At 40.4% G+C, this 25,823-nt stretch overlaps 2 protein-coding genes across 3 annotated transcripts; both read left to right on the forward strand.

Annotated features, from left to right (window-relative positions):
* Nucleotides 1-9,029: 9,029 nt before the first annotated feature.
* On the forward strand, nucleotides 9,030-21,278 carry LOC109477261 (ER degradation-enhancing alpha-mannosidase-like protein 1). Its single transcript, XM_019778345.1, has 10 exons — nucleotides 9,030-9,104; nucleotides 10,825-11,008; nucleotides 11,514-11,605; nucleotides 11,932-12,014; nucleotides 12,701-12,821; nucleotides 16,896-17,066; nucleotides 17,250-17,323; nucleotides 17,547-17,643; nucleotides 18,061-18,252; nucleotides 18,556-21,278. Exons 3-10 carry the CDS (start codon nucleotides 11,546-11,548, stop codon nucleotides 18,646-18,648), a joined length of 891 nt encoding a protein of 296 aa, XP_019633904.1. The 5' UTR covers nucleotides 9,030-9,104; nucleotides 10,825-11,008; nucleotides 11,514-11,545; the 3' UTR covers nucleotides 18,649-21,278.
* A 1,777-nt stretch (nucleotides 21,279-23,055) lies between these two features.
* Nucleotides 23,056-25,058, forward strand: LOC109477256. 2 transcript variants are annotated; one of them, XM_019778340.1, is made up of 3 exons: nucleotides 23,056-23,187; nucleotides 23,510-23,574; nucleotides 24,046-25,058. In XM_019778340.1, exon 3 carries the CDS (start codon nucleotides 24,084-24,086, stop codon nucleotides 24,960-24,962), a length of 879 nt encoding a protein of 292 aa, XP_019633899.1. In that variant the 5' UTR covers nucleotides 23,056-23,187; nucleotides 23,510-23,574; nucleotides 24,046-24,083; the 3' UTR covers nucleotides 24,963-25,058. The 2 variants fall into 2 exon arrangements, with proteins under 2 accessions (XP_019633899.1, XP_019633898.1); XM_019778339.1 differs by having other exon boundaries at nucleotides 23,056-23,145.
* Nucleotides 25,059-25,823: the final 765 nt, after the last annotated feature.

A 25,823-nucleotide genomic window follows, 5' to 3' on the forward strand; every position in this document is an offset into this window, starting at 1 on the left:
TTTCCTCTAAAAAACTTATGCACGAAAAGGATAACTCAGTCGACGTAGTTTGCATGCCATCGTTGTCACCTTTGACCTGACAGGGGGACCGTCCATCATAAAAGGGGAGGGGTGTAAGTTTTCCACACAGCAAAAGTTGCAGTGTAAAACACAGCAAACGTTGCAGTGTAAAACACAGCAAAAGTTGCAGTGTAAAACACCAAAAGTTGCAGTGTAAAACACAGCAAAAGTTGCAGTGTAAAACACAGCAAAAGTTGCAGTGTAAAACACCCAAAGTTGCAGTGTAAAACACCCAAAGTTGCAGTGTAAAACACCCAAAGTTGCAGTGTAAAACACCAAAAGTTGCGGTGTAAAACACCAAAAGTTGCGGTGTAAAATTTTGTACTTGTCGGCCACGGTACGTCACATCTTTAATGTGCCAACGCACTCTTGCACATTGCAATTAGAAATTGATAAGCTGATTTGTCATGTTACTAACTTCGTATTCACTGAATTACTTGTACACACTGTACTAAGAATATGTTGTTAGCTTCATCCGTATACCTTTCAAAACTTGTTTTTTCCCTGTAATTAAAGGCACCCAAAGAAGTTTCAGGGCAGTAAAACTGGATTTTCAAAGTAAATTTTCTACTGAAATCTGTGAGGCAAAAATGCAATGTTGCGGAAGCTTGTTTCGCAAAATATCATAAGCTGATCTTCTCGCTATTTGTCAGTGGTATCAAAAAATATGGCAGTATATACATGTATATCATCCAGAATTTTTTTGTTTTGCTGCCCTGAAAATTGCATCGGATGCCTTTAATTATATTTTCTTGAATATGTTGACAACAATGATGAATGATGCACCAAATCAGTTGTATGTGATCTTTTAGTTGTGACCTTACTCTTTACACACTTGAATAGTTAGATCCGGTTGACAAGAAGAAGTGGACCTCACGTGTACGACATCATGCAGACATGGTCCCTTTGACCTTGTCATGGAGTAGGACTGGGACTGAGGGTGATACAGAATACACCGTGTAGTATTCTGTCTATGTTATACCCACCCCAGGAAACACATTTCATTGCGGAATGTGCCAAAAGTTGAGAAAATTGTCATCCCTGACCAAAAGATTGTAACATCATGTCCAAATCTGGTCTTTGAATTTTGAAAATGGTGCACGTGGCGGATGTGCAATGCATTGGAAGTATTCTTGAAGCCTGTGTGATAACCGTTAAAACCCTGTGTGATATGGTCAGTTATTACCCAGGCTGGGACAACTGTATTGAACATTATTGCAGCCCATCTATGACATAAAAAGGTATTACATATATGCAAACATTCAACGTAAACTAGTATGATACAGGCTTGAACTTTTGAATCATTGTTTCAATTTTTTTTCAGTCTACTAAGGCCACACCAATTTAATTTGTTGGTTCTCGGATTTTTTCAGAAAAAATATGAAGCGACAGGGCGAAAAAAAATAAAAATAAAAACAGGTCTAGGCATCCTATTATAGGCTTAAATGCAACAAAATGAGCCATGAAGTCAACACAAAAGGCTGGGTTAAAATTTAAAACATTGAATTTTTAACTTTTAATCAAACCACTGCAATGATAGATGGGAAAACTGTAACAACTAGGAAGAAAAGGACTTTCCTCAACTGTTGGGGGGCAAAACATGGGCATTTTTCAGTTGATTCAGGACCAGAATCAATTTTTTTTTTTTGCAAATCAGAAAAAAACGAAGAGGCAAATCCGAGAACCAACAAATTAAATTGGTGTGGCCTAAGTGTTATGGATGTAATTATTATTGCTACATTTAAAGATTCAAGACCAGATAAAAGTCAAAATATGGCAAGGTGGGCATTTGTAATGTTCTACATTGTTCAACAGTTCATTTTAAGTGTCCATTTCTGCCCAATCAACCTTTAGTAGCACCTCAACATGAAACGTTGTGCTGTGGGGAGAATGCACATTTGGTGGCTACAATTACACTGTTTCATTAAACAAACACAGAGGAGGCGGCTTGCTGTAATCCAGTGGTCACTGGAAACGGAACGGAATTAATCTTTTAAATATAGAGGAATCACACAAACATTCGTTAGCTTAACAATAAGTCCTAATTGGTGGCAACCTTTCTTTTAAGAATGATGGAGAAGCGAAATCCCTCGGACTCGTTTTGAAGATGATGTTGTTCTAGCTTTGTAACCTCGAACGTCATGTTTCTACCTCGATGATTACAGAGATTTATGGGTCGCACTTAACTTAAACAATGAAGGCCAAACTGAGGAGACTTCGTGTCTACGTTCTACCTTGAGGCTGGACTACAAAATTGCTTATCTGCAATCCAAAAAACATTTGGTTTGTGTCTACCACCTATGTTCTCATTCTTACTTAGAATTACAGAAAGATTTTCTCCAAACTGCATATTATAAGGATTGTACTTTCTTGGGCATATAAAGCCAGTATGTTGTTATAGTAAGTAATCTGTGTGATTGGTTGATCAGGGGAGGGGAGTGGCCCTGTTATTGGGATAGTTTATCCACTTAAGTAAATTTTCTCCCTCCTCACCTGGGGCCATAGGGCAGCGCCTTTGTTTAAGGTCCCACATAACTCTGATAAGAATGCAGGTGCAGGGCTCGAAATACCATCTGCCTGTGCAGGTTAGTGCAGGTATTTCTTATACCTACACCTACATGTAACCTCCATGTACTTTATTATTTATCTCAGGCATTCATTGCCCATATAAAAGAAAACATACAAATAAAAATACAACAGTTTAAAATATGACTATGAGTATAGATGTATACCACATACAAAGTGTAAATATAATATTACAGTTTCCTAAAATTCTGAGTTGTGCAGGTAAAACTTGTCTGGTGCAGGTAATTTTCAATGTTTACCTGCACCAGTGCTTGTCTACAGAAAAAAGCATTTCAAGCCCTGGGGTGATTTATAGGTAATCTCTCCCAAGTGTTCCCAATAGGAATGTAAAGTCTCCTTTTGTCCAGGGGTTAAGACCATAAGCAGAAGTTGTAATTTTGATGAGGAAGTTGTAATAACTATCCAGCTGATGATTCTTTTTTGTTACTAGTAGAAGTGAGCTATACAAGTGTAGTTCCAAGGTTGAGAGATACAGAGCAGGCTGTACAGGTATTCCATGTGAGTGGATGCCCCTGTTGTCCCACGTGTGGCCCCCCCGGCCACAATTATATGCAAATGTGGCAGGGATTAGTACTGGGACAGGTAGGCTGGGTGCCTCACTTCAGCGTGCTACAGGACAGGGCAGGATCACAGGTGTGTGGGCTTCATGTGTAATAAACCTTACCACAGACCAGGTATAACCAACCTAGGTAGGCGTATATAGCTTAACCTGTCATGTTTTTATTCAGTTAGTTTGAGGTATTTGTAAGTCTTGATTTGTGGCTGTGTTGTATTGTAATTTATGGGCATTTGGTAAGTTGGTTTGCCCTTCCAAGAAGGTGGTTTGAAATCTGCCTGCATTTGGACCAGAAGAGGTGTGTAAGGTATGAGATACATGTTGTCTCGGCAGCTGCGCTTTGTATTGTGTTGGTGCAGTTATACATGGTATATGTTTGAGTTGCACCAGGGCTTGCTAGGTATCCTTGTGGCACATAAATTAGCATTCCTCCCATTGTTTGTGCTGGCCTCTTCTGAACCGCCTTACCTGCCCAGGTTGAGCGGAAGTCGTAAAAGTGTCGTCCTTCAGGAGAAGGGCAGATACCTCAGTTGTAGTGATGCCCTGGGAAGTTATCTTTGTCAACACTATCTCGTTCTTAACAGCATACTGGTAGCTTGTTAAAGTTTTCTTTACAGGGCTCCAAAGTTTGCTGTGCGTGAAAGGAGATAATGGGAAAATTGGATGCATTTATGAAAATAGAGGAAGGAGATTCATTGTGTTCGTGAACACGTCTCAGTGCTTCAGACAGGTGGTTGAAGTTGTCTGACTGTAATGTGATGTTTACTTGAAGACTGTGCCCATGCCTACAGGTGGTCGTATCTGTTATCACATCCGTAATGCTGTAATGGTTTTTTTTAGACTGGGTAAATAGTCCACAGCTGAAGAAGGTACTGGAAGGTTTTCCACTGGGAGAAACATCTCCCATCTCACATCACCATAAAATTCAACATTTTTTTCTGTTAATGACAAGATAGACATCTTCAGATTCACCAGTCAGCAGTAATGTACAGTGCTTGAACCGATGGGGAACTGGTGGTGACAAATGGTCCTTTTTACCAAGTCCATGCAGGTAGAAAGAAGCATTTGGCAGCAGTGTTCTTGCCAGCAATCTGTCTTTCTTTTACCACTTCTGACAACAAAAATTTTGCCCAATTCGTCATCTTTGATGGACAAAAAATTGGCGTGTTAAGATGTGGAAAGAGAAACTAAGCTTAGTCTACCAGCAAAATTTACCCCTCAAAATACGGAAAATAGCACTTCAGAGGGTCAAGAATTTAGAATGTTCTTTGGGGATGATGTCCTGAGATCCTCTTTTTGCACTCAACGTGATTTAACGTCAAACAAAACTGAGAGTGAGATGATGGAAAAAATTTCATGCTGGCTGGAACACTGTTGGGTAGGTTGTAGTAGGTGGGTTGTCTGACTTGTGCAGAACACTGGCTCATTGTTGTGGATTATCTCCCCAGGGTGTTGGGCGCGCTCCTGTCGGCCCACCTCATTATCACCGACCCCCTGCAGCCCTTCGGCGACGTGCAGCCTGACGGCTACGAGAACGACCTGCTGGAGCTCGCACACGACCTCGGGACAAGGTTACTGCCCGCGTTCGAGAACACGCCCACCGGTCTGCCCTATCCGCGGGTATGTAGTAGTGTATGTAAGCACCTAATTTGAACATCTTCACTGTATAATCACAGTAACTTCTTTGCAATGCTTTTTCTTCCAGCCTCTTCAGATTTTTTCCAAGATGATAGACAATCATTTCTGACATAATAAAATGATTTTTAAAGCATGACCAGGATAAAGAAGTGGCAATTTTTATAATGATTTTATTCATATTCTGTAACCTGTGCAGTTAGGTAGGACCTGTATAACTAGTTTCGATGATTGACAGTCTCTAGATAAGTCTCAGGACTATTAATGTGCTGAGTGCTCATTAACTGTCCTGAAGGGGCTTGGTCACGTAGTTCTCCTCATTTGGTACTATTCAGTGTGTATAAAAAGTTAAAGCCATCCAATGTGATTTCAGGGTGCCAAGTGCTGTTGACAGTTACTGCTTTTTTCTTACCACATTTTCTTCATCATTTCATATATTTTAGGGCATTTGAAATACCATTAGCCCCAAAACAAGCTACGTGAGGAGTCCTTTTATTTTTGGTACCACCAATAGATAGCTAGAACCAGCCTACATTAAAAAACAGTGTGCCTTTAACAGAAGAGAACTTAATGATGACATCTTCTGTACTAGCATCACGTACACGTAAAGCATATCTTTCTTTCTTAAACTACCGGAAAGTTATTTTTGCTACTTCTCAAAGTGTTGTATGGTATATAAAAAATATCATTGGTAGATTGGCAGACAATGGTTACCTCAGTTTGAAAAAGAAAAAAGAAACGACTTTCATGGTGGTAAAACTGTTATCTCCAACTTCTCAAGAGGATGGGATGTGTTACAATTGTGTATCTTGAGAACCAGAATATCATACGTACGTCTTCACCCCAGAAGAAAGGCTCTTTCATCCCAGAAGACTCCCACCTTAGATACACAACTCAGTGTTTGCCCAAAGCAGATACCTGAAACTGGCTATCACCTGTCACATTCAAAACCTTGCCCCGGTATTCCAGCCACTGCCCTTGTCAAGAAGTTTTGTCATACCACAGATGACAACATTGTGCTAGCATCACATATGCGTAAAGGGACTCTGACAAAAATCGCTTGAACAGAAACATTTGTCACAGACTGATTTCCTTTTACTTGTGTAGAGTGCTGATGACAGTTGATGTTTTATTCTTGGTTTGAAGTGTCACTTGATGCCCCCGGTCAGCAGCATAATGAGGCACCACGCCCCTTAAACACATAAGCCAGCATATCTCTGTGTAAGTCAGTATGGAGAATGCAGGGCTTTACTTACATAGTGTAGAGTAACAGGCTTGGTTGTACCACTCCTGTGGCCGCTAGTATCTTCACAAAGGAAAGGTAGGTAAACCTAAGGTAAAATGCACCATTATGAATATCTTTCCAATGCGTTTCGTATGAATAAGCCTCTTGCTTTTGAATATTTGCTTTGAATATCAAGAAATATTTTACCTTCTGAGTCTAATAGACACCCATGTTACTGGCAATAAGGATATTCCATACATTATCGAGCTGTAAATTACATCTTTATACCACTGTTTACGTTATCTTCAGCGAACACAAGAGAAAATAGGTACTGCAGCGTGAAACTAACAGCTGTAGTTTATCTGCTGATGACCTACAGAAGTGTCTCTTCTTCTTCTTCGTTACTGCCCAGCACTACAGAGTAGTATTATTGGCAGTCTTCATGTTTGTACACTTCTACAAGTGACAGCGTGTCATTGTTTGGTGTAATGCAGGCCAAAATGGGTCACATATACAGACAACAGTTGGAACAGAGGGAAGTGTCAAAAGAATATGTTGCACACATTACTCCTTCGTGTATGTAAAATACAAATGTATGTGTCATTGAGAAGCAAGTTTCAAGAATTTCGGCTGGATTTTGGACTTGTCAATGTCCATAGGAATAATTGTAATTACTGAGTGAATAAGGGGTGACAGAAGTTAGATTTTGCTTGTAACGATACAGTAACGTTTTTGTTGTTCACAGCAGGCAGTCCAACATGTGCCACAAGGCATTACAATTATGCTTTGCTTTTTTGACAGTGATTTATCACTGTAGAGTTGAAAAAAATGCCCAACAAGTTCAAAGAACACACTATTGCCTCTTAACAACTGAGGCAAACATACCAGATCTGTATGTACCAAATCTTTAGCGCTAGCATCATAGTTAGTGAGTATGACCTCAATAGTTTGTGACATACATTGAATATTTATGAATGATGTAACAGTTTTGAAACAGGGACGTTGACCTTCAGGATGGGCAGGTATCACGACACCTTGCCTGGTCATGCAGACAACATCAGAATGTCCCTACGGGTTTGTACAGGTAGTAGGGCCATTTTGTGTTGTCAGCAGGACCAGTGCAGTTTTACTTCAAGGACCAGTGCAACTCTCTCCCAGCGTTTTGGAAGTGAAGGAACTCCAATTTGTGGTCTCAGTGATGCTGCATTTATCATTGATAGCACTGTGTATTAGATAAGATGTGAATAAAGTTTCAGGGACACACAGGTAAATAAGTAGTGACTTAGCAAATTAAACTATAGTATAACAGTTAAGTTCACAATATAGCCTGTCCGAGAAACAACACGATAAGGCCTATCCCAGAAACAAGATGAAAAGATGATGATGTATTCTAGCCAGCCTGAATTTTTTTCTGTCATTTCAATTTTGTTTGACATAATTTCATGTCAAGTACCAAGGGCACAACAATCCTTGGCGTGAAAAATTTGAATTTCCTGCATTTTGAGGGGCAAATTGTGCCGGTAGACTAAGCTTAGTTCAATGACATTTTTAAAAATATCTTTACCCGCTGATTTTTGACGGATTGGGAAAAATTCCTGTCATGAGCAGCAAAATTCTGTCAAATTATGGAAAGACCTACGCTGGCTAGATCACTGGTTAGATATTCTTGCACTTTGGATTTCGGAGTAGAAAAAATGCAGTAGCCAAATGATAAATGATAATATTTGATTGTACAGTAATTTGTTGCCTAGAAGAGGGCCTTGTCTTGCTGCAACATCACAGTGACCACATAGGTCAGTCAATGTGAGCACTGCGATGTGGTATTAAGATCTGGCCATGCCACACAATTGGTCAGGAAGTCCCCAGTCTCTGGAGACATGGAATTCAGCAAATCTAGATACCGGTAATCCATTGATTACTACACAGGGCTGAAAGTTGCAGGTAAAATTGGAGCTGTGCAGGTATTTCTCTTCTACATTTGTAACCATGCACTGGTCCATGTACTGGGGTTACCGGGAATATACAATTGTACAGGTCTTGTGAACAGTTTTTAATATGATCCATACTTCCTAAATTCACAGTGGTGCAGGTAAATTTGTCTGTTGCGGGTAATTCTCAAGGTTACCTACACCAGTGTACAATGTATGTAGGTCTGCGGAAAAAACATTTTTTGATCACTGCGACAGTAATTATACTATAGCTGGTCCTGGAGATGACATGTGGGCATATATATATATACAAAATATAAAGTATGACACAAAAGTTGTGTGTAATTGCCCTGTTATTCACTGAATATCCCAAAAATGAACTCCCCAATAAGATTATTACATTAAGTTCATACCTTCTAATGAACATAAAGCACAAGAGTAATGTATCTGTCAACTGATATAAATTTTTTAATTTGAGTCCAGTGCAATATTGCTAAATGATAGCAGTGATGCATGTAAATGTTGAGTTCTAAATTATCTAATTGAATTACAGTAAGACAGGTTGTCCTGAACAGGAATGGCATCCAGTTATGTGAAGTATTTAGCATTAACATATTCAAATCAGTGTGAGCATGATCAGCAGAGCATATCTTGGATGCTGTGGGCAAAATGATGTAAGATCTTACTGATTCTACAGTCCAGAACATTTTGTAGAAGATGCTATCTTTTACCCATGTAAACAAGTTTCTATGTACACATATATACAACTTCTACTTGGGTACTTTTGCGAGCAATTTTGTGAGCTGAAAACAAAGGAAAATGTATGCATGAAATTTGTTAGTAGTATCTCGGTCTCACTATATGACAGGTTAGAAATTTTGCTGATTCACCCTATTTACTGAGTCGTTCTGTGATGACAAAGGTAACTGCCCGTTGGGGTTTTGAAGTAGCCAAACCGGTGTTCATTGTGCATAATCACAGGTGTGGATAATGGGGTAACCTGTGGCCGAGGTCGGAGCGATAAATCTGTGTCGCTCTGAACAGTGTCACCGTCGGCGCCACCAAAACTGGCAGGACAATACAAGACTGTCAGGCAAAAATTTGGAACAATCACGTGTACTTGGTGTATTGCATCATTGGTGACATTATAATGGTATGCCCTAAAGATACGATCAAACTTGTCTAAAATGGCCACCCAGGGGACCTGCTGAATCTGGTCTTCTACTTACCAAAAATCAATATGGTTACATGCTTCAAAATAACATGGCCATCACAGCAGGTATTAGGCCGTGTGTTGTCTGAAATTGTCCCAGTTGTGGTGATGCACCTATGGGGAAAATTTCAGGGACGGAGAAAAAGCAACCATCATGGCCATATGGTCGGTTTATAGAGGTGGTCGCTTTGCCAAGTTTGACTAAATCGTAAAACATATGGGAAGAATCTAAAGTTGCATAGTACAGCAGTTAACAACTAGAATTTCATAGTAGAAAGGTTTAGCTTAAATAATGAGGATGTGACTGCAGAACCTGTTTTGCGTTCCTTGAGTGACACAAGGACAGACCCCCAACTGTGCCTGTGATCAACACAAACTAGAAGTCTGTCACATATGCTCCAAGATTGCCTTCTGGGAGTGAATTAAACTGTGACCTTGGGTTCACCTTGGTGCACTCAGTGTTTAAAGCCAGAAGTCATCCTTAATTGTTCATTTGAATTCCGAAATGTAAATCAATAATGCAGTTATGACAACACCATTGAACCCTGGTCATAGCCAGAGACACCAAAAGGTTTGATTATGATTTTTGAAATTCATTTTTGAATTGAAAACAGCCTGGCACCCTACTATGTTGACTTATGGCTCCTATTGAATAATTTTGGTTTTTTTATAGTGCCTATATGTAGGCCTGTTTCATTTTTCGCCTAGGTCTGTCACTTCATATTTTTTTTTGAGAACCAAAACACTGAATTGCTGTAGCCTTTATAAGCATGTAATAATACATGTATTATCAGAAAGAGGTAGATTTCTTCTTGCCTCCCTATCTTGTTGAGAATAATACAGTATAGGGGTTGAAAGTGTGTGCTGTAATCCTTTTTGTCAGGCTGAGAGTTCATGCCTGTTTTCCACTAAAAGCCGTTACAGTCATTTTTCTGATTTCACCCTATTCACAGTATCCTTGGGTCCGTAGTCTACACACATTGTGACAGACATACAACGTATCACCAAGAGATCACGAGGGCACTGCACATAAAATGAAATAACACAGATCCCTATCTATGGAAAGGTCAAAGTATACAAATTTCAAGTACAGTTGACGAGGATGGCATGTGAGGACAGAATGAACTTGCTATAATCACTGCCGACACTTTGAACATGCGCAATGTATAAAACAGTTACCATTATCATTATATGGGGTGCTTCACTAAAATGGATCCAGGACCAAGTTGCACAAGTTGTAGCTTTAACTGCAGTTAGGCTTCTGTTGTGAAACTTGGCTCAGGCCCTAACTTGGCCTAAGAACAGATTTACAGGCAGGCAAAAACATGTTCAGATCTTATGCCAATCCTTGAGGTAACGTACGATCTGAAACATGTGTTCTTGATGTACGTCAAAGCAGGCTTATTTACCCGCAAAAAAAGTTCAACATATGCACTTTTCCTACTGTCATTTTTTTTTCCTGTGTGTAAATTGGGTCTGCGATTTGCTAAAAAGAAAAAAACAAAACGGTTAACAAGCCAACATTTATAATCACCCACCCAGTAACACAGATGAGATTCCTTGGCCTGGTGATGTGATTACAATCATTTGAAGTTATTTTTTATTCTGCCATACATTGCAGGTAAATTTGAAACATGGTCTTCCGTCGAACCCGCGTAACGACACGTGTACGGCAGGGGCTGGCTCCCTGCTGCTGGAGTTCGGCCTGCTCAGCCGGCTGGTGGGGGATCCCGTGTACGAGAGCATCGCCAGGAGAGCCGTCAAGGCACTGTGGAGGTACAGGCATGCCTCCACTGGGCTCGTAGGTATGTAGGCAAGTTGCATTGTCTTTACACCATGTAATTTTCCTCCCAGATTAGAAAGGTAGGATTTATAGTATACATGTGCAAAAACCTGACATACAAAACTTAATTCTTGAAACTTTAAAGCTACATCCATCAAATTTTACCTGTGTACGTTTTAAAGACATAAACAAAATACATGTATTCTTGTTTCTACAGAGCTATGTATATACATGTAATTGCTTGTTCTGACAACACTTGTTTTGGATTGAAATGATCCCATAAAATGTCTGGCATTTCCATGTTGTCCCAGTGGTTTACGGTAAGCCCCTGTCACACATTCAGAACCATGTTTTTAACATTTTGGAACATTCAGCTAATGCAGCTGAACAGTAGCCGACTTTGCCGAACACCAGCCAACCACTGAACTTTCTCCTAACCATGGCTGGGGGAACTCCGGCAGTGTTCAGGAGGCCATATTCGGCTCTGTGTGATGGGGGCTTTACACTGGTATTTTTTGTTGTTTTAGGGAACACCATAAACATCCAGACTGGGGAATGGATGGGTCCATGGGCGGGGCTTGGGGCGGGGTCAGACTCCTTCTATGAATACCTGTTCAAGGTAAGGTCATTCTGGGCTTGGCACTTCTGTTTCACAAAGAAAAAAAAAGTGTTGAATTTTGTAGAATGTAGGAGATAGGTCACTGCTGGTATATACAGTAATTGTCTTGTCCAATCTTGGATAAAAAAGTTTGTGGAACAACTACATGTACATGATTCACACAAATACTTCAGACAACTGATATTGTTAATATTAGAGTAATGGTGAAAATTTACAGATAAGCCATGTGATACCATAGTAGCAGTATGTTGTTACTACTGGTACAGTTACCATAAGAGTTTGCTCACAAGTTGTACCAAGATCTTCTTCCTGTGTGGTTCCACCAGGGCTACATCATGTACGGTGATCCAGAGGACCTGAAAATGTTCCGGGAGATCTACACCAGCGTCAAACAGAACCTCAGGAAAGGGTGGGAGACTTTGTCTTTAGTTTTCCACATGGTCATTTTAGGCATGCAAGATTCTATTTCCTAACCTTGTGCAACGTGCCTGAAACTGCACCAACTGCCTAGTTGATGTTTCTCCAACTGCCTAGTGCTGTTGTGTATGCTTAGACTTGCTGTTCTTACAGTAGTATGTTTAACATAGTCAATTATAGATCCTATAATGACATACTCTTCATACATTGAAATGTTATTTTGCCATCTGTACAGATAAGCTAAACTTAGTATTAATGAACTTCATATGTTGCTAGCATTCCTCAACATTCTTTGCCAAAACAAATTAAGGTCAAAGAGTGCAGCTGACGGTACCTTATAGTGGAGTACAGATGTGATCTGTTTAAAGGCACCCAAAGCAATTTCAGGATAGTAAAACGGAATTTCAAAGTCAATTTCTGGCCACATATTAAGTTGAATCAACCCTATCCCATACTATATCTGTGAGGCAAAAATGCAATGTCCATGGCTTGTCCATTTGCTTGTTTTGCATCATACCTGGTTCTTGCTATTTATTGGTGGTACCTAAACATAACTAGACTCCTCATAAAATGGTGCCAAAAATGTGCTAAGATATGTCAATATCAGAAAATTCCTCATGCAGGGTATATTTTGCTTTGCTGCGGAGAAGTTGCATTGTTTGTTGTGTTCCTCCCCAGCCGGGACAGGTGTAATAGCGGCCAGGGGAACCCTCCCATGTACGTCAACGTGAACATCGGGGATGGGTCGCTGGCATCCACCTGGGTCGACTCCCTGCAGGCCTTCTGGGCGGGGCTGCAGGTAAACACAAGGCCGTCATTTCAGGGCTCAAAATACCACCTGCATATGCAGGTAAAATTGGAGCTGTGCAGGTATTTCTGATGCCTACCTGCAACTAACCTGCACTGGTCCATGTACTGGGTTTATATGTAGAAAGGTACATGTAGGTGTATATGTGGATTTTTATTTGCTGCATTGATTGTTACCACCAGTTGAGTATAAATGAAATAATGCCGTTAGTTTCTTAGCAGTTATAGTACAATCCATACTTCCTAAATCCCAAGTGGTGCAGGTACAATTTGTCTAGTACAGGTAAGTTTCAATGTTACCTGCACCAATGCAGATATGCAGAAAGAGCCCTGCATATGCAACAGAGACAGAAGTTAATTGGATTGTGATGCAAGTTCTGTCCAATTCATGATGTCTACAAAATGTACATCTGGTAGATGTCATGATCTGGTAATGAAAGATGACCTCGATCTCATCAGGGCATGTAAATGCCAATAAAATTGGCTGTTTAACGTGTCATTACTCTGGAAAATGTTGATTTTCAACAACAAAAAAGTACCTGGAGACCTGGAGGCATTAATGCCAGAGAGGAAGTGTACTGGAAGTTAATCGTAAACTCTTTAAAGCCAAAAGAGTTGACTCTACATAGTACATAATATTACATACAAGAAAGAAAGAAAGACAAAGATGAACTGGAAAGGGTGTAGATCCAAGCCACAGGATGCTGTACGAACAACTATGAAAGGTCAGGCACCCTATTAATACAAAACAAGAATCCGATAAAGTATTTCCCAAGGCCTTACACAAGAACAACTTAATTTAGCATTAAACCTTGCCAGCCTTCCTGAATTTACCGTTAAGTGTTGTCGACCCTTAGCATTAAACTGGGATTTGTCGACCCTTAAAATGAACATTGTCTACCCTCCTGGAACAATCCTTACTGCTATCATAAGATATGTTGACAGGTTTAAAAGATGCCATGTGGGCCAAAGGGTACTATAGAAGGGACATGTGTATCCCCAGTTTAGAACAGAACAGATATAGAACCCCTACAAGTCCTGTTGACTGGACTACATTTAACTTGAATTGCAGCAGGTCCTTGTAGTGCCCAGGTGACCTTTTACCCTTGACATGATATTTGTATCTTCTTGACAGCTGAAGGGTTTCTGATAAAGAACATAGCAGCTTGTTTGTGTTCTCATTGTCCCCAGTTTGGAACTAGCACAGGCTAGCACAGGGCTGGTCCATCCACCTTCTACCAGAAAAGCTGGGCGATTTTGTCGGGTTAACCCCAAATCAAATATTTTGAATGCCTTCCGGGGATACGTAAACAAAGAACATTGGCACCAAGTACGTGGTAAGTGTCAGATCAAGGCAAATTCCTGTGCCAGATTTAGGGACACAGACGTAACCTCTGATACCTGGTCCTGTTTTAGATAAGCTACTATTGATCTAGGGATACAAGAGTGCTTAGTTTCCTGCTATGCATGACAATAATGACAAGGGTGTGATATCAATCTGGACTTCAAATTTTGACCTTTTTTTTCAGTAGACTTGCATTTCAACATTAAGTATACATTGATATCTCCATACCTCTACGTTCGTGCACTATGTGCTCAGGTAAATTGGAACGCGGGTTGGTGAAGGGTACATCCGTTATCTTTGTAGCTTGTGGTTGTTTGGTGTGGGTTGCATTCTGCAGGCTCTATTTATACTAATGAGGTTGTTACTATTGTTGGTGACAGGACTGGCCAACTATCTCACTGGTGGTAATAGCTGCTGTGTTAAACAAGTACTGTGAAGAGTCACGGCTTGCTTACAGTGGGATTTGTAGCAAAAAAAAACACAGAACATTCCATTATTTAGGTTTGATGAGTGTCTTGTTGGACAGTCAGGATCAGTCCATTATCCCAATTAGGCCCACACCATCATCTAACCTTGTTCTGCTAATGAGCCTTATCACCTAATTTCATGTATTAAGACAAGTGATAAGCTTTTCTAAAGCTACATACATATATCTTCCAATTATGGAGATTTAGACAATATCGTGTGAGCCTTCAGAAAGTCATGGATATTTTGCCAAGGACAGTGGATGAACTGATTTGAAATTTTTCCAAATGGCAATTGGTATGTTTTATACATCTACATTACATGTATGACCATTACTAGCAAGAGTTCCACAATCTCATACCTTTGCCAAAAGATGTCAACCTGACAGTCGACAAATTATAAATGTTTCTCATTGATTATGTAAATAAGATTCTCATTTGCATGAGTTATATACCAGGGGTAAGTTGATCATATTCTAGTCAGAATGACAGATTTATCTAGCTTTTCCTTATACATTATACAAGTGAGGCTCTAAATTTTTTGAATGAGTAATGTTTAATGATGTTCACCTTCACTTAAATTTGAAATGCTACAAATATGGAATTGCCAACAGTAACTTCTATATGGAGCTATCAAAACCGAAAGTTCCACTGCAGTACCATAACAAGCCACCAGGGGTCCAAATTCTAATCATTTCGAGGTCTCCTGAAGACCTACATGTACCCACCTTAAAAATAAAGACAATTCATGCATGTAAGCGTCCTTGAGTTATCGTGTTTACAGACACACACACACAGATAGACAAACACACACATGCTACCAAAAACAACCCTCTTGGTTAAGGTAATAACAGAGTACCAGATAGGGCACTAAGAAGAGTGTAGTACAGAACCTTAACAGAGAAGCCCTCAGGACAGGTGGTTTGTATCAGGGCTAATCTTCTGAGCTGCAGATGTGATGAAGAGTAATGCCATGATGTCTGGGAAGGGATATGCAGCCAGGTACAGACCTGTGGTCTCACTTAGCCTATCTGTGCCTGCTGAATACCAGGGCTCCTCTACAAACTCTTCATGTCCAAACATTTCATTGGAAATTAGAAGGAGGCATTTTGAGGAAGTTTGCAGCCTTGTTTTATAAACAGTACGGGCTGTTTCTAGTGAAAAAAAAGGGAAGGGGAAATCTGTGTTGCCGGTATAACTGCCGTTTGGCATAACACACCAGCTTCGGAGGTATGCGGTGTGGCAGCAGCTGGCTATATTACACTGAACGATTTGTTACACCCAACCATTGCACATCTAACTCTAAGCATTTTTTAAGCCATCTATGTCCCTTCTTTACTCAGTGGCAGCAAGTTCCACTCTACGATAGTTCTAGGAACAAATTTTCTTGAACACCTCAATCCTTACTTGATAGCTCTGGTACCTGAAGGAATGACTAAGGCCTTGTTCTTTTCTGAGCTGGTACTAGCTACTGGTACCTAGTGGTTGGTACATCCACTAGTATATTAGTCAAGATGACAGTTTTGCAAGCTGTTAAGTTTTCTACAGCTGTATTTTTGATCATGAGATCTGCCACCCAATTTCCTCTACTTGTTCTTGCCATTTGCCACCTAGTTCTGTCTTCCTAAATCTGCCCTGAGGGCACTCTTGCTCCCCCAGTATGGGTGCCAGTTGGAGGGTAATGTGTTCTAAATGGGGCTGTACATCAGGATGTTGGAACTGCTTGGATGTAACAGTTTCCAGACGAGGTCTGTCCTGTGACATTACAGACTGGGGACATCAGGGTAGATAGCATCATTAAAGTTGGCCATGGATTCATAAAACTTTAGTACTTCCCCACATGTCAGTCTCTAAAATTCTTCTGCACCAGAAAGTCACAAGGGTTTACCTCCCAAATGCATGTATATAAGGAAAACAGGGTTGACCAGTTCAAACTCCAAGACATCTCTGAGCTGACAATAATAATTAACCCTAACTTTTACCTCAATTTATCATGTATCCATGCAAGACCAAACCACTCAGATCTGTTTGTACACATATTATGCTGGTGAAATCAACAAAACTTGACCAAAGTAGGAAAGTTTAGACCCAACCTGTTCCATCAAACTGGACCAACATTTAAAAGAAAAAGGATTTTTGACAAAGATATCAACTAGGGACTTGAAATGTGTTCCCATTTTGGGGCCTTCACTGCACAACTCTATGTTGACATCTGCTCATCACTGGTGTGTCTTTGTTCTTCCTTGCTTCCTTGTAGGTTCTGAACGGTGACATAGAGGAGGCGATCTGCCACCACGCTGTGTACTACGCCATCTGGCGGCGGTACGGGGCACTGCCGGAGAGGTTCAACTGGCACCTGAAGGCACCTGATGTTCGCTTTTACCCACTGCGACCTGAACTGGTGGAGTCAACGTACTTACTGTATCAGGTAAAGGGGCAAGCACACTTGAAAGAAACCCTAAGGGATTTCAGGGCAGTAAAACTGGAAAAGATCTTTATAGTCACTTAGTTCTACATTTTGCATGCAAAAGATGGTTAGTTTGTATGTTAGTATGACATGTGAGTGCTGTCAATTTCCCTGGACTGAATAACCACTGTTATCTCCCCCCAGGCCACCAAAAACCCCTTCTACCTGCATGTAGGGACAGACATCTTGAGAAGCTTAGAGCAACATGCCAAGGCAAAGTAAGAAACAGAATTATCTTGCAGATGTTTGAGAAATTCTTGAATTTCCACATGGATTTATTTTGATTTTTTTTGCGACCATTTCAATGTTCATGTAACATATTTGCCACAAGCAAAACTTTTTGAGAGTCGTCTTTGTGCCATGACCATCAAAATGTTATTTTTAAAATGGCAGCTGCCTTGTGTCTTCAGACATTGACATTGTCAGCTTTTGTTTTCTCAGATGTGGCTATGCAACTCTACACTGTGTGATCAACAAGACTCAGGAAGACCGTATGGAGAGCTTCTTCCTCAGTGAGACCTGCAAATACCTATATTTGGTAAGGTTCCAGTTTCTACCCCTGCTACAAACGTTACATGGGCTATCTCAATAGCACATCACATGTAAGACTTCAATGTCAGGAAACTCAGTTCAGGGTACTGAAAAGAATAGAAGTTTTGTATATCTCCAGGTCTGTGTAAGGGATTGTAGCTGAAAGTGCCACCTGTCACCCAGTGATGGAAATACAATCTTATGAGTTAAATGCAAACTGTTACATCTAATCATGTTAAATTGTACAGCTTCTAAAGGTACATTGTGAAAAGAAACCTCATTCTTTCACAAAAGGGGTCTGCATGGGGTATCCTTGCTATGTTTCACAGAAAATTTTCGGATGGGGAAAAAGGCATGCAGACTCTCACAGAATATGCATTGTATGATTTCTGTAAAATGATGCCATTTTGTGCAATGTTGACAGTTGTTTGACAAGGACAACCACGTGAACCAGCATGCCCGACGTTACCTCTTCACCACGGAGGGACACCTGTTCAGGGTCGACAGGACGTTCCGAAGGTCACCCTGGGAGTGGGAGGGGCTGTCACAACCCAAGAGGTCAAAGGTTGAAGAGCAACTGTCAGTGGTGGATGCTCGAGGCTTGAATGGAACTAATGTAAGAATGCCACATGTCGGAATGTGGGAAAGTCTAAATGCTACAGCTAATAGGAAAATTTAGAAAGGGCATAGAAGAGTTCTAGCATGAAGGAAACTACTTGGCAAACTGAGCTGTAACTGAGCAGTACAAATCTCAAATCACTAATCCTGTGTATATTAAACATATAACAAATAGATTAGATATAAATATTAGTCTGAAGGGGTAGCAACTTTAATTCCAGGATTACAGTGTATTCTATACCATGAGACTAGTTCAGTGACTCATACTAGTATTCATATATTGGGTCTTTTTCTTCCACAGTGTCACAAGATCCCTACAGAGAGACGGTACCTGCTGCCACTCCAGAGTCGATACCAGCATCAGCTGGACAGTTTCATGGGGCTGAACACATAGCAGTGACAGGACATCCTCCACTGAGCATTTCCGTCTCGTAAACAGTCTTTGCTATTTGAAACGGTCGATGCAATATCGCTGAATGGTTGATGCCATCTCCAGTGAATCATAACTTCTTTAAGAGGCAAAAACATTTAAAACTCTATAAAAAGCAACATTTCATTCTCAAATTTATGACACCATTGTGAAAAATAGTGAAGATACTTAGTCTAGTGAAAAAAGACAGAGCATAAGATTTGAACCTGCTTCAAAAATTCTAAAACCCTAATTCTCTACATCTTGAAACATCATGGTGTTAACTAGGAGTGTTCTATTACACTTAAAGTTAGCTATTCTGCAATATGGCATCAACTGCTTCAAAAGGCAATGACCATATACGAGACAGAAAGTAGCTACTCCACCACCTCACATATCTGACAATACATCCCATGGGGGAGGGGGGTTTACTGGACTGTCATTTGCCATCTTTATAAATCTTTGAGATTTTTACTGGTCAGCAGCTGTATTTATTGACTTGCATGTTGGAGCAAGTGGCTTTGAACGTAAACAGTTTGAACATTTGAAAACTTGCAACTTTTCATCCCATGTACATGTAGGGCGATGTCTTACATACCTTTGGGACTGAACTTTTGTTCAGTCACTATGATAGAATGACACAGTTACTGTAATATTTTGTCTTTGAGGAGCTCATGTTTTGCCATAGTTACCTCGTAGTAGTAGACAAAGGCAATCTTTGTCACACAGTTTAAAGAAGCATTTATGTTGAGGTTCAATTTTGGTGTATGTTGGTTGTATAATGTTGCTGTGCTGCTTTGTATTAGAATTCTATCATATTGTCATCCTAGCAGACAGAGAACTAATCGTTTATTTGCCTTCTCATTTAGTTCAGTTCAGACAATTTGCAGAACTTTTTGCTTTTCATACATATATGAGGTAGGAGTGAAAGTACCCCTTAGTGTATCATTGTTCTAGCCAGCAAGAATTTTTTCCCGTCATCTCAATTTTGTTTGTTATAACTGTGTTGTATCATGTCGAGCGCAAGAGGTGTTACACCCCTAGGGGTCCGTGGGCATGCTCCTCTGGGAAAATTTTGAAGTCTAAAAGACTTGACCTTCTGAAACACTATTTCCTGCATTTTGAAGGAAAAAATTGGCTGAAGACTAAGCTTACTATATAATGACATCTCGTTCCAAGATGGGTGAAATTTTCATTGTGAGCAGCAAAATTCCATCAAATGACAGAGAGATGGACATTAGCTAGAACATTGGGGTATACTAGTACTGCTAGGGTCACAGTCGATAGTGCCTGTTGTCTGTCAAATGTGACTATAAGGCATCATTAGTGCCTCATCATTCCAGCATCCTTCAGTTGTCATGGAAGGAAACAGGGTCTTCCCAAGTTAACTCAGCAGACATATTTTGATACTACCCATTTTGGCATTTAGACCAGTTGTGCCAATATTGGTCGTGATGTGAACATTTTGTAGACTATTGTCCTGTAGTTTGATAACTACCTGCTAGAGGGAGTTGCCATTCAATTTGGAAAGGAGATGGCAGCTGAGTGCTTGAGTCCGTAAAGAAACATACATATATACTAGTACTACGATAAAAAAACATACTTACTGATGAGTCAATTTCTTTTCAGTGTATTATGATACAGAAATTATGTTTGTTTGATATGGTTTGCCATGGAGGAAAAGCTTATCTATACTTTTGTCCTTTTGAGCAATGACAGTTCCCTACTACCATGCCTGCCATAATCATGAAGCCATGTAACAACAAATCATTCCAAATCACGAATTCTACTTCAACCCAACACGATGCCAACAACTTTGAATGTTGCACTGAAAGATTATTCAAGGTGAGATTTTATACGACACGAGTACAGTGAATGTTATAAAAATACATGAAGACAAAAATGCCTAGCTGGTAAATCTATAAATTATATAATTACAGGGTACATAAATCCTTACATGTAACGTGTTACTTGTTTGATCTTGATAATTATGATGACCTATACTTCTGTATACATTGTGATTATATCAATTGAATATTTCCTAAGATGTGTGTTGAGAATTTTTACATGAATAATTCTACTGGAATGTCGAACTCAAGTGTCCTTTGAGGCAAACCAGTAGGAGTTTAGTTAAGATATAGGAGTGGGTACCAGTTTGGCTTGATCAGGTCCAAGTGCAGATCCAAGTCAAAATAACGAGATCCAGGTCTGAACCAGATTATGGTATTACAGTGAAAAATAAGGTACATGTGTGTAGTACTACACTGTGTATAGTATTTTTGGAGAGTGAGACACAAACAGTCTCTCAGGTCTCTCTGAGTGCTACAAATTATGTTTGATTTCACAGTGTATAGTACTGTATACTACTGGAATGACATTCTAGTTATTTTCAATGTACAAGCATATATATTTTGGCTAATCTAATTTTATTCATGGTTATGTGCCCAGATTACCAGGTACCGGTAATGACATAATATATAGTACATACATGTATACTATTTTGGTTGAACTGTACGATATTATTAATAAGCCGTGTTACATACTCTACTGTGTTACATGTACATCATGACAAGGGCTACATGAACATGCCACAAGTAAATTTTATGGACGACCAACATATGGCAGTGTTTCATTTCCTTATTATTATAAGCACGCAAAACGAATTTGGGGCAGTACAACTGGATCTTCAAACTCAATTTTCTGGTCACTCATATTAAGTTGCATCAAGACTATTCCATGGCACACTGTGTGGCAAAATGTGATGTCGCGCGGAAAAGTATCCTGGGTGTGATGTCGCAGATCGACGGAAAAAAGGTTGCTTGTTCCGTATCGTAGGCTGGTTGTAGCTATTCATCGGTGGTACCAAAAAGTATATGGACTCCTCATGAAGCTTCTATCCGGACAATCTCGGACTGGTGTTGTCTAGTTACATGTGTATCTACATGTAGTAGGAGGGTCTGTATGGCCAGTTTCTACTCCAGATCTTTCCAGCTAGCCTGGGTACTATCCTGGTTAGTTTCGTCCTCCCACCAAGAGCAACTGTGCGAGCGGACGTAAACTAACCAGGATGGTACCCAGGCTACTTTCCAGCGGCTTCTGATGCCCGTTAGAGGCTTCTGCTTTTCTGTCTTTATTAGGATAGACGGCGACTCTTAAAACTATTCGACGGTAGTGTATATATGATACTCAACTTGCACTTCAATAATGTGTGCATCGTTGAGCCCTTTTGGCATGAATAGGAAATAAAGATGAATTATTGAAATTAAGAGCGCGTTATGTGACATCACAGTGTAATGTGCGGGAGTTATGTGAGAGCCATTTTTGTCACGAAACAGCCCAAACATCTTTCCGATACATGTAGGAGAGAAAAACAGATTTGGAAAGATTCATCATTAGTAGGAAGATGGATGAGGTACATGTACTCGTGCTAAATCTGGGAACAGCGTGACTGATACTCATCAATGATTGATGAGGGAGATGCGTCATTTAGGGATGCACCATAGAGAGATTTGTCCCACTTCTTGTCTTTGTCCATCTTTATTTGAGGCCATTTAGGCCCCGGGATTTGAATATCACGTTCGTTCGTTCCATGGTTGGGAGTTGGCTGTCGGATACATGTAAAGGAAATTTCACTAAGCAGATGTCGGAAGGGAAAACTGGCCAACTCAAACAAGAGGCCACGCAATTCTTTACCGCAGGTAACCACCAAATATACCTATTGCTAAATATCTCTTCGTCTTAATGTTCAGAAAAAGCTCAAAAATGTGCAACTTAGTCCAGTCTTATTAGCATTAATAAAGTACCAATTTAGAAGATCACCAAAAGACTACATTTCTACTAAGATCACAAAACCCACTAATTATGCAGAATGTGGGACTATTCATTATCCACTGCCTTCAAAGAAGAAGTCGAACCCCTTAATAGCTAGAGTAGTAGTAGAAGTAGAGGTTTTTCCAGACAGATTGTTACCTGTCTCCTGTTTCTGCATACTTGACTGTACAAGCAATTAGCCTTCGGGCATGATTTTGCAAATAAACACCAATAAAATTTATGTCAACATTTAAGACCAATTATTTAAATTGTGCTTTGTTTTAAACCGCATTTCGTGTTTTCTTATATAAGATCCGGTAACGTGACAACTGATCCTTGATAAAGCAAAGGTCTACACTGAGTAGGCTCATCATTGCATGATACCTGTATAGTATTTTATTGTATCATTGACTATCCATCACAATTAAAAGTTGAACCAATGGGACAGTGGCAGTTCGACCAATGAGAGAGTGGATGCATGTCCGTCACATATTTTTATGTTACTTTTGCATTTCTATGTTTTGACGGAGGAGGGCTGTTATCTATAGCTTTGTATTCTCAGTTTTCTAAGCAGAGGACCTAAGATATGAGGCTCTGTATGTGTACATGGATAAGTGCTATGCACATCTCATCTGATGATATGGTTTGCTACTGATGAAGCTGAATATTACGGTATGGTATAGCTGCATCTTGCGTGTCCTTGGAATTTGCCAGGTAAAACCTCTGTGTGTCTGCCACTGTCAACGAAGCAGCGTAGTCCCCAATGCAGCAACGTGGGTTCAAAACAATAAAACGTAGCCAAATAAAGAGAATAATTGAATGGCCAGGGGAGTTTGGCCACCGTAGAGTTCATTTACTTGGGAGGGGGAAAATAACTTCCAGCAAACTGACTCTCCTGGCCAATCATTTTCCTTTGTCTGTCACATTCTACGATCCGTACCCCCGTAGGAAGGCCTGGTGGAGGCTACATTGTACAAACATCGTCAGTTTTGTCCCGTATTCACTGCGTCTCCAAGTGACGTCATCTCTGGTTTAGATCGATCGTCTGTTGTGCATAAGTATACGGTCGGTTTTTCCTCCAGTCAGCGACATAGGACATAGGTAGGTGGTGATTTTTTAATATATTGACTGTGTTGTCCAATTGTTTAGACATATCTTGTCATTACGATAGTTTATTGCTTATGCTAAACTCAAGTAATGAGCACATGATTAGGGTCATGTATATGTCTTTCCTCGAATAAAATGATGTCCCAATTATATCACAACGCACTTACAATTAGTTGTTTACATTGGAGGAGCTTTAAAAACAGTAAATTCGACTATAATTCTTGTGACGGCAATTTGATATAATTGCTAGCCAATAATGCTGTCGGAAATGTCGCATGCACAGAAATGTGTAGCCAACTCGGGGAAGTGCGTTCGGGCTTAATTTCATCAAGGAGCTTTAAACCCCCACTGATTTAATAAACTGGACGTAACTTCCTTGGCCCTCGTCCATAAATCCAGCCTGGTCGCTGTGTCCGACGGTAATGCGATTGTGCGAGGCTTCTCTGTCTCTTTATTCCATTACAGATCTCTCCAACCTGTTCAATCACGGACGGCCCAGCGGAATGGATGCGGATATCCCTCTACTTCAGGGCGACATCGAAACGATGCAGACGTATTTTGCCGAGCGAAAACAGCGGACGACCAGACTTTACCAGACTGCCAAACTGGCCGGGTTTCTGTGTACGATTTTGTTCCTGACTTTCATTCAATTCGTGTACTTTGGAGTGATAATGAAGATATGGGGCCCGGAGAAAGCCGACGTGGACAGGGAAGCCTGCACGTGCAAGTGCTGGGACACCGTGTTCAAAGGCACGTACGAAATGGGAGTCGGTCGCTACAAGCACGTCTACTTCAACGTGACGGCTCAGACGTTCAAAATGTGGGGCCTGACAGTTGTCGCCGTAATAATGACGTACGAGTGCATTAGTTATGTCGTCCGCATCGCCCTCTGTGGGAGAATCAGATACACCATGCTGGCGCTATTATTTGCCGTCATTCACCCGCACTATTACTCGTGGTGGATGTTCTTTGGGTATTACAACGACGACTTTTACGTCCAGTGGTACCACCAGCTGCTCTTCACCGTCACCGAGCTTCTCTCCACCGCCCTGGTGTTGAGTATGTTGGACAGAGGAGTCAAACCTTCTCCCAGGAAGCTCTACACCATCGCTTCTATCGCTCTTTTGCACATCCTAGCAGGAGGCATGGACCAGTTCGTTACCAACGTTTTGTTAGGGCGCGGGATGTTCCACCAGGTTACCCGGGACATAGCCTTCTTCTCCTCCGATGTCGTCTACCTGCTCGTATCCTGGGCTGAGCTGGCGATGCTGTGCGTGCGGGAGAACATTCCAGTATCTCTATTAATCATGTCACTGAAACGAGACATAATGACTTCAGTAGTTGTCATAAGCGGTCTGCTATTGATTCTGTCATACATCTAAACGTACACCGGCATCTGTTAATGTAAGAACATTATTCACCCTCAATGGTGTGTTACGGGGGCGAAAATAATACTTGTGAACATTCATTGAACACCAAGTTGTGATGTAATTACCTTCGCCAAGAAGGTTATGTTTTCAGAGGCGTTCGTGTATGTGTGTGTGTGTCTGTCTGTCTGTCTGTCTGTCTGTCAACACGATAACTTGAGAAGGGTTAAATGGATTGTCTTGATACTTGGTAGGTGGGTAGGTCTTGATAAGACCTCAAAATGATTAGATTTTGGGCCACCTGGCGGCTTGTCATGGTACTGCAGCAGAACTTCCGGTTTTGATATCTCAAGATCCAGACATGCTAGGGTAACCAAATTTAGGTGGTAGATAGCTCTTGTGCTGGGGATGAAGTGACATGAGTTTGAGCCCCCTAGTTGCTTGCTCTAGAACTGCAGGGGGGTTTAAAGGACAAATGTTTAAAAGAGGATAACTCAAGAACCGATTGATGGATCATCGTGATTTTTGGTATGTAGGTAGCTTAAGTGATGCTTGACATAATGATATTACAATTATGCAAATATTGATGTAATTTGCATATTTAATGAGGAAATTCTATAAATTAGCTGCATTCCATGATAGGAAGTTCAAGCTTGTAACATATGTTATTAAGAACGAGAGAAACACAGGCAAATATTGATTATGCAAATGAAGACTTAATTTGCATAATTAATGAGAAAATGTTATAATTGCATAGTGGTAACTGCCTGGAATTTCATACTTGGGGTGTTTGAAAGTTAAGTGAAGGTGAACATAATTAAACATAACTTATTACAAATAAGGACCACATTTGCATAATTATGAGAAAATGGCATT

This window comes from Branchiostoma belcheri, unplaced genomic scaffold, assembly GCF_001625305.1.
Source record: "Branchiostoma belcheri isolate BF01 breed outbred unplaced genomic scaffold, Haploidv18h27 scaffold4, whole genome shotgun sequence".
Lineage (NCBI taxonomy): Eukaryota > Metazoa > Chordata > Leptocardii > Amphioxiformes > Branchiostomatidae > Branchiostoma > Branchiostoma belcheri.

Bases quoted from the DNA above. Each gene is read 5' to 3' on its own strand.
- LOC109477256 (XM_019778340.1), top strand. From the start codon at position 24,084: ATGGATGCGGATATCCCTCTACTTCAGGGCGACATCGAAACGATGCAG.
- LOC109477261 (XM_019778345.1), top strand. From the start codon at position 11,546: ATGGGTCCATGGGCGGGGCTTGGGGCGGGGTCAGACTCCTTCTATGAA. The intron at 11,606-11,931 runs GTAAGGTCATTC...TGGTTCCACCAG, and splicing joins TCTATGAATACCTGTTCAAG to GGCTACATCATGTACGGTGA. The intron at 12,015-12,700 runs GTGGGAGACTTT...GTTCCTCCCCAG, and splicing joins AAACAGAACCTCAGGAAAGG to CCGGGACAGGTGTAATAGCG.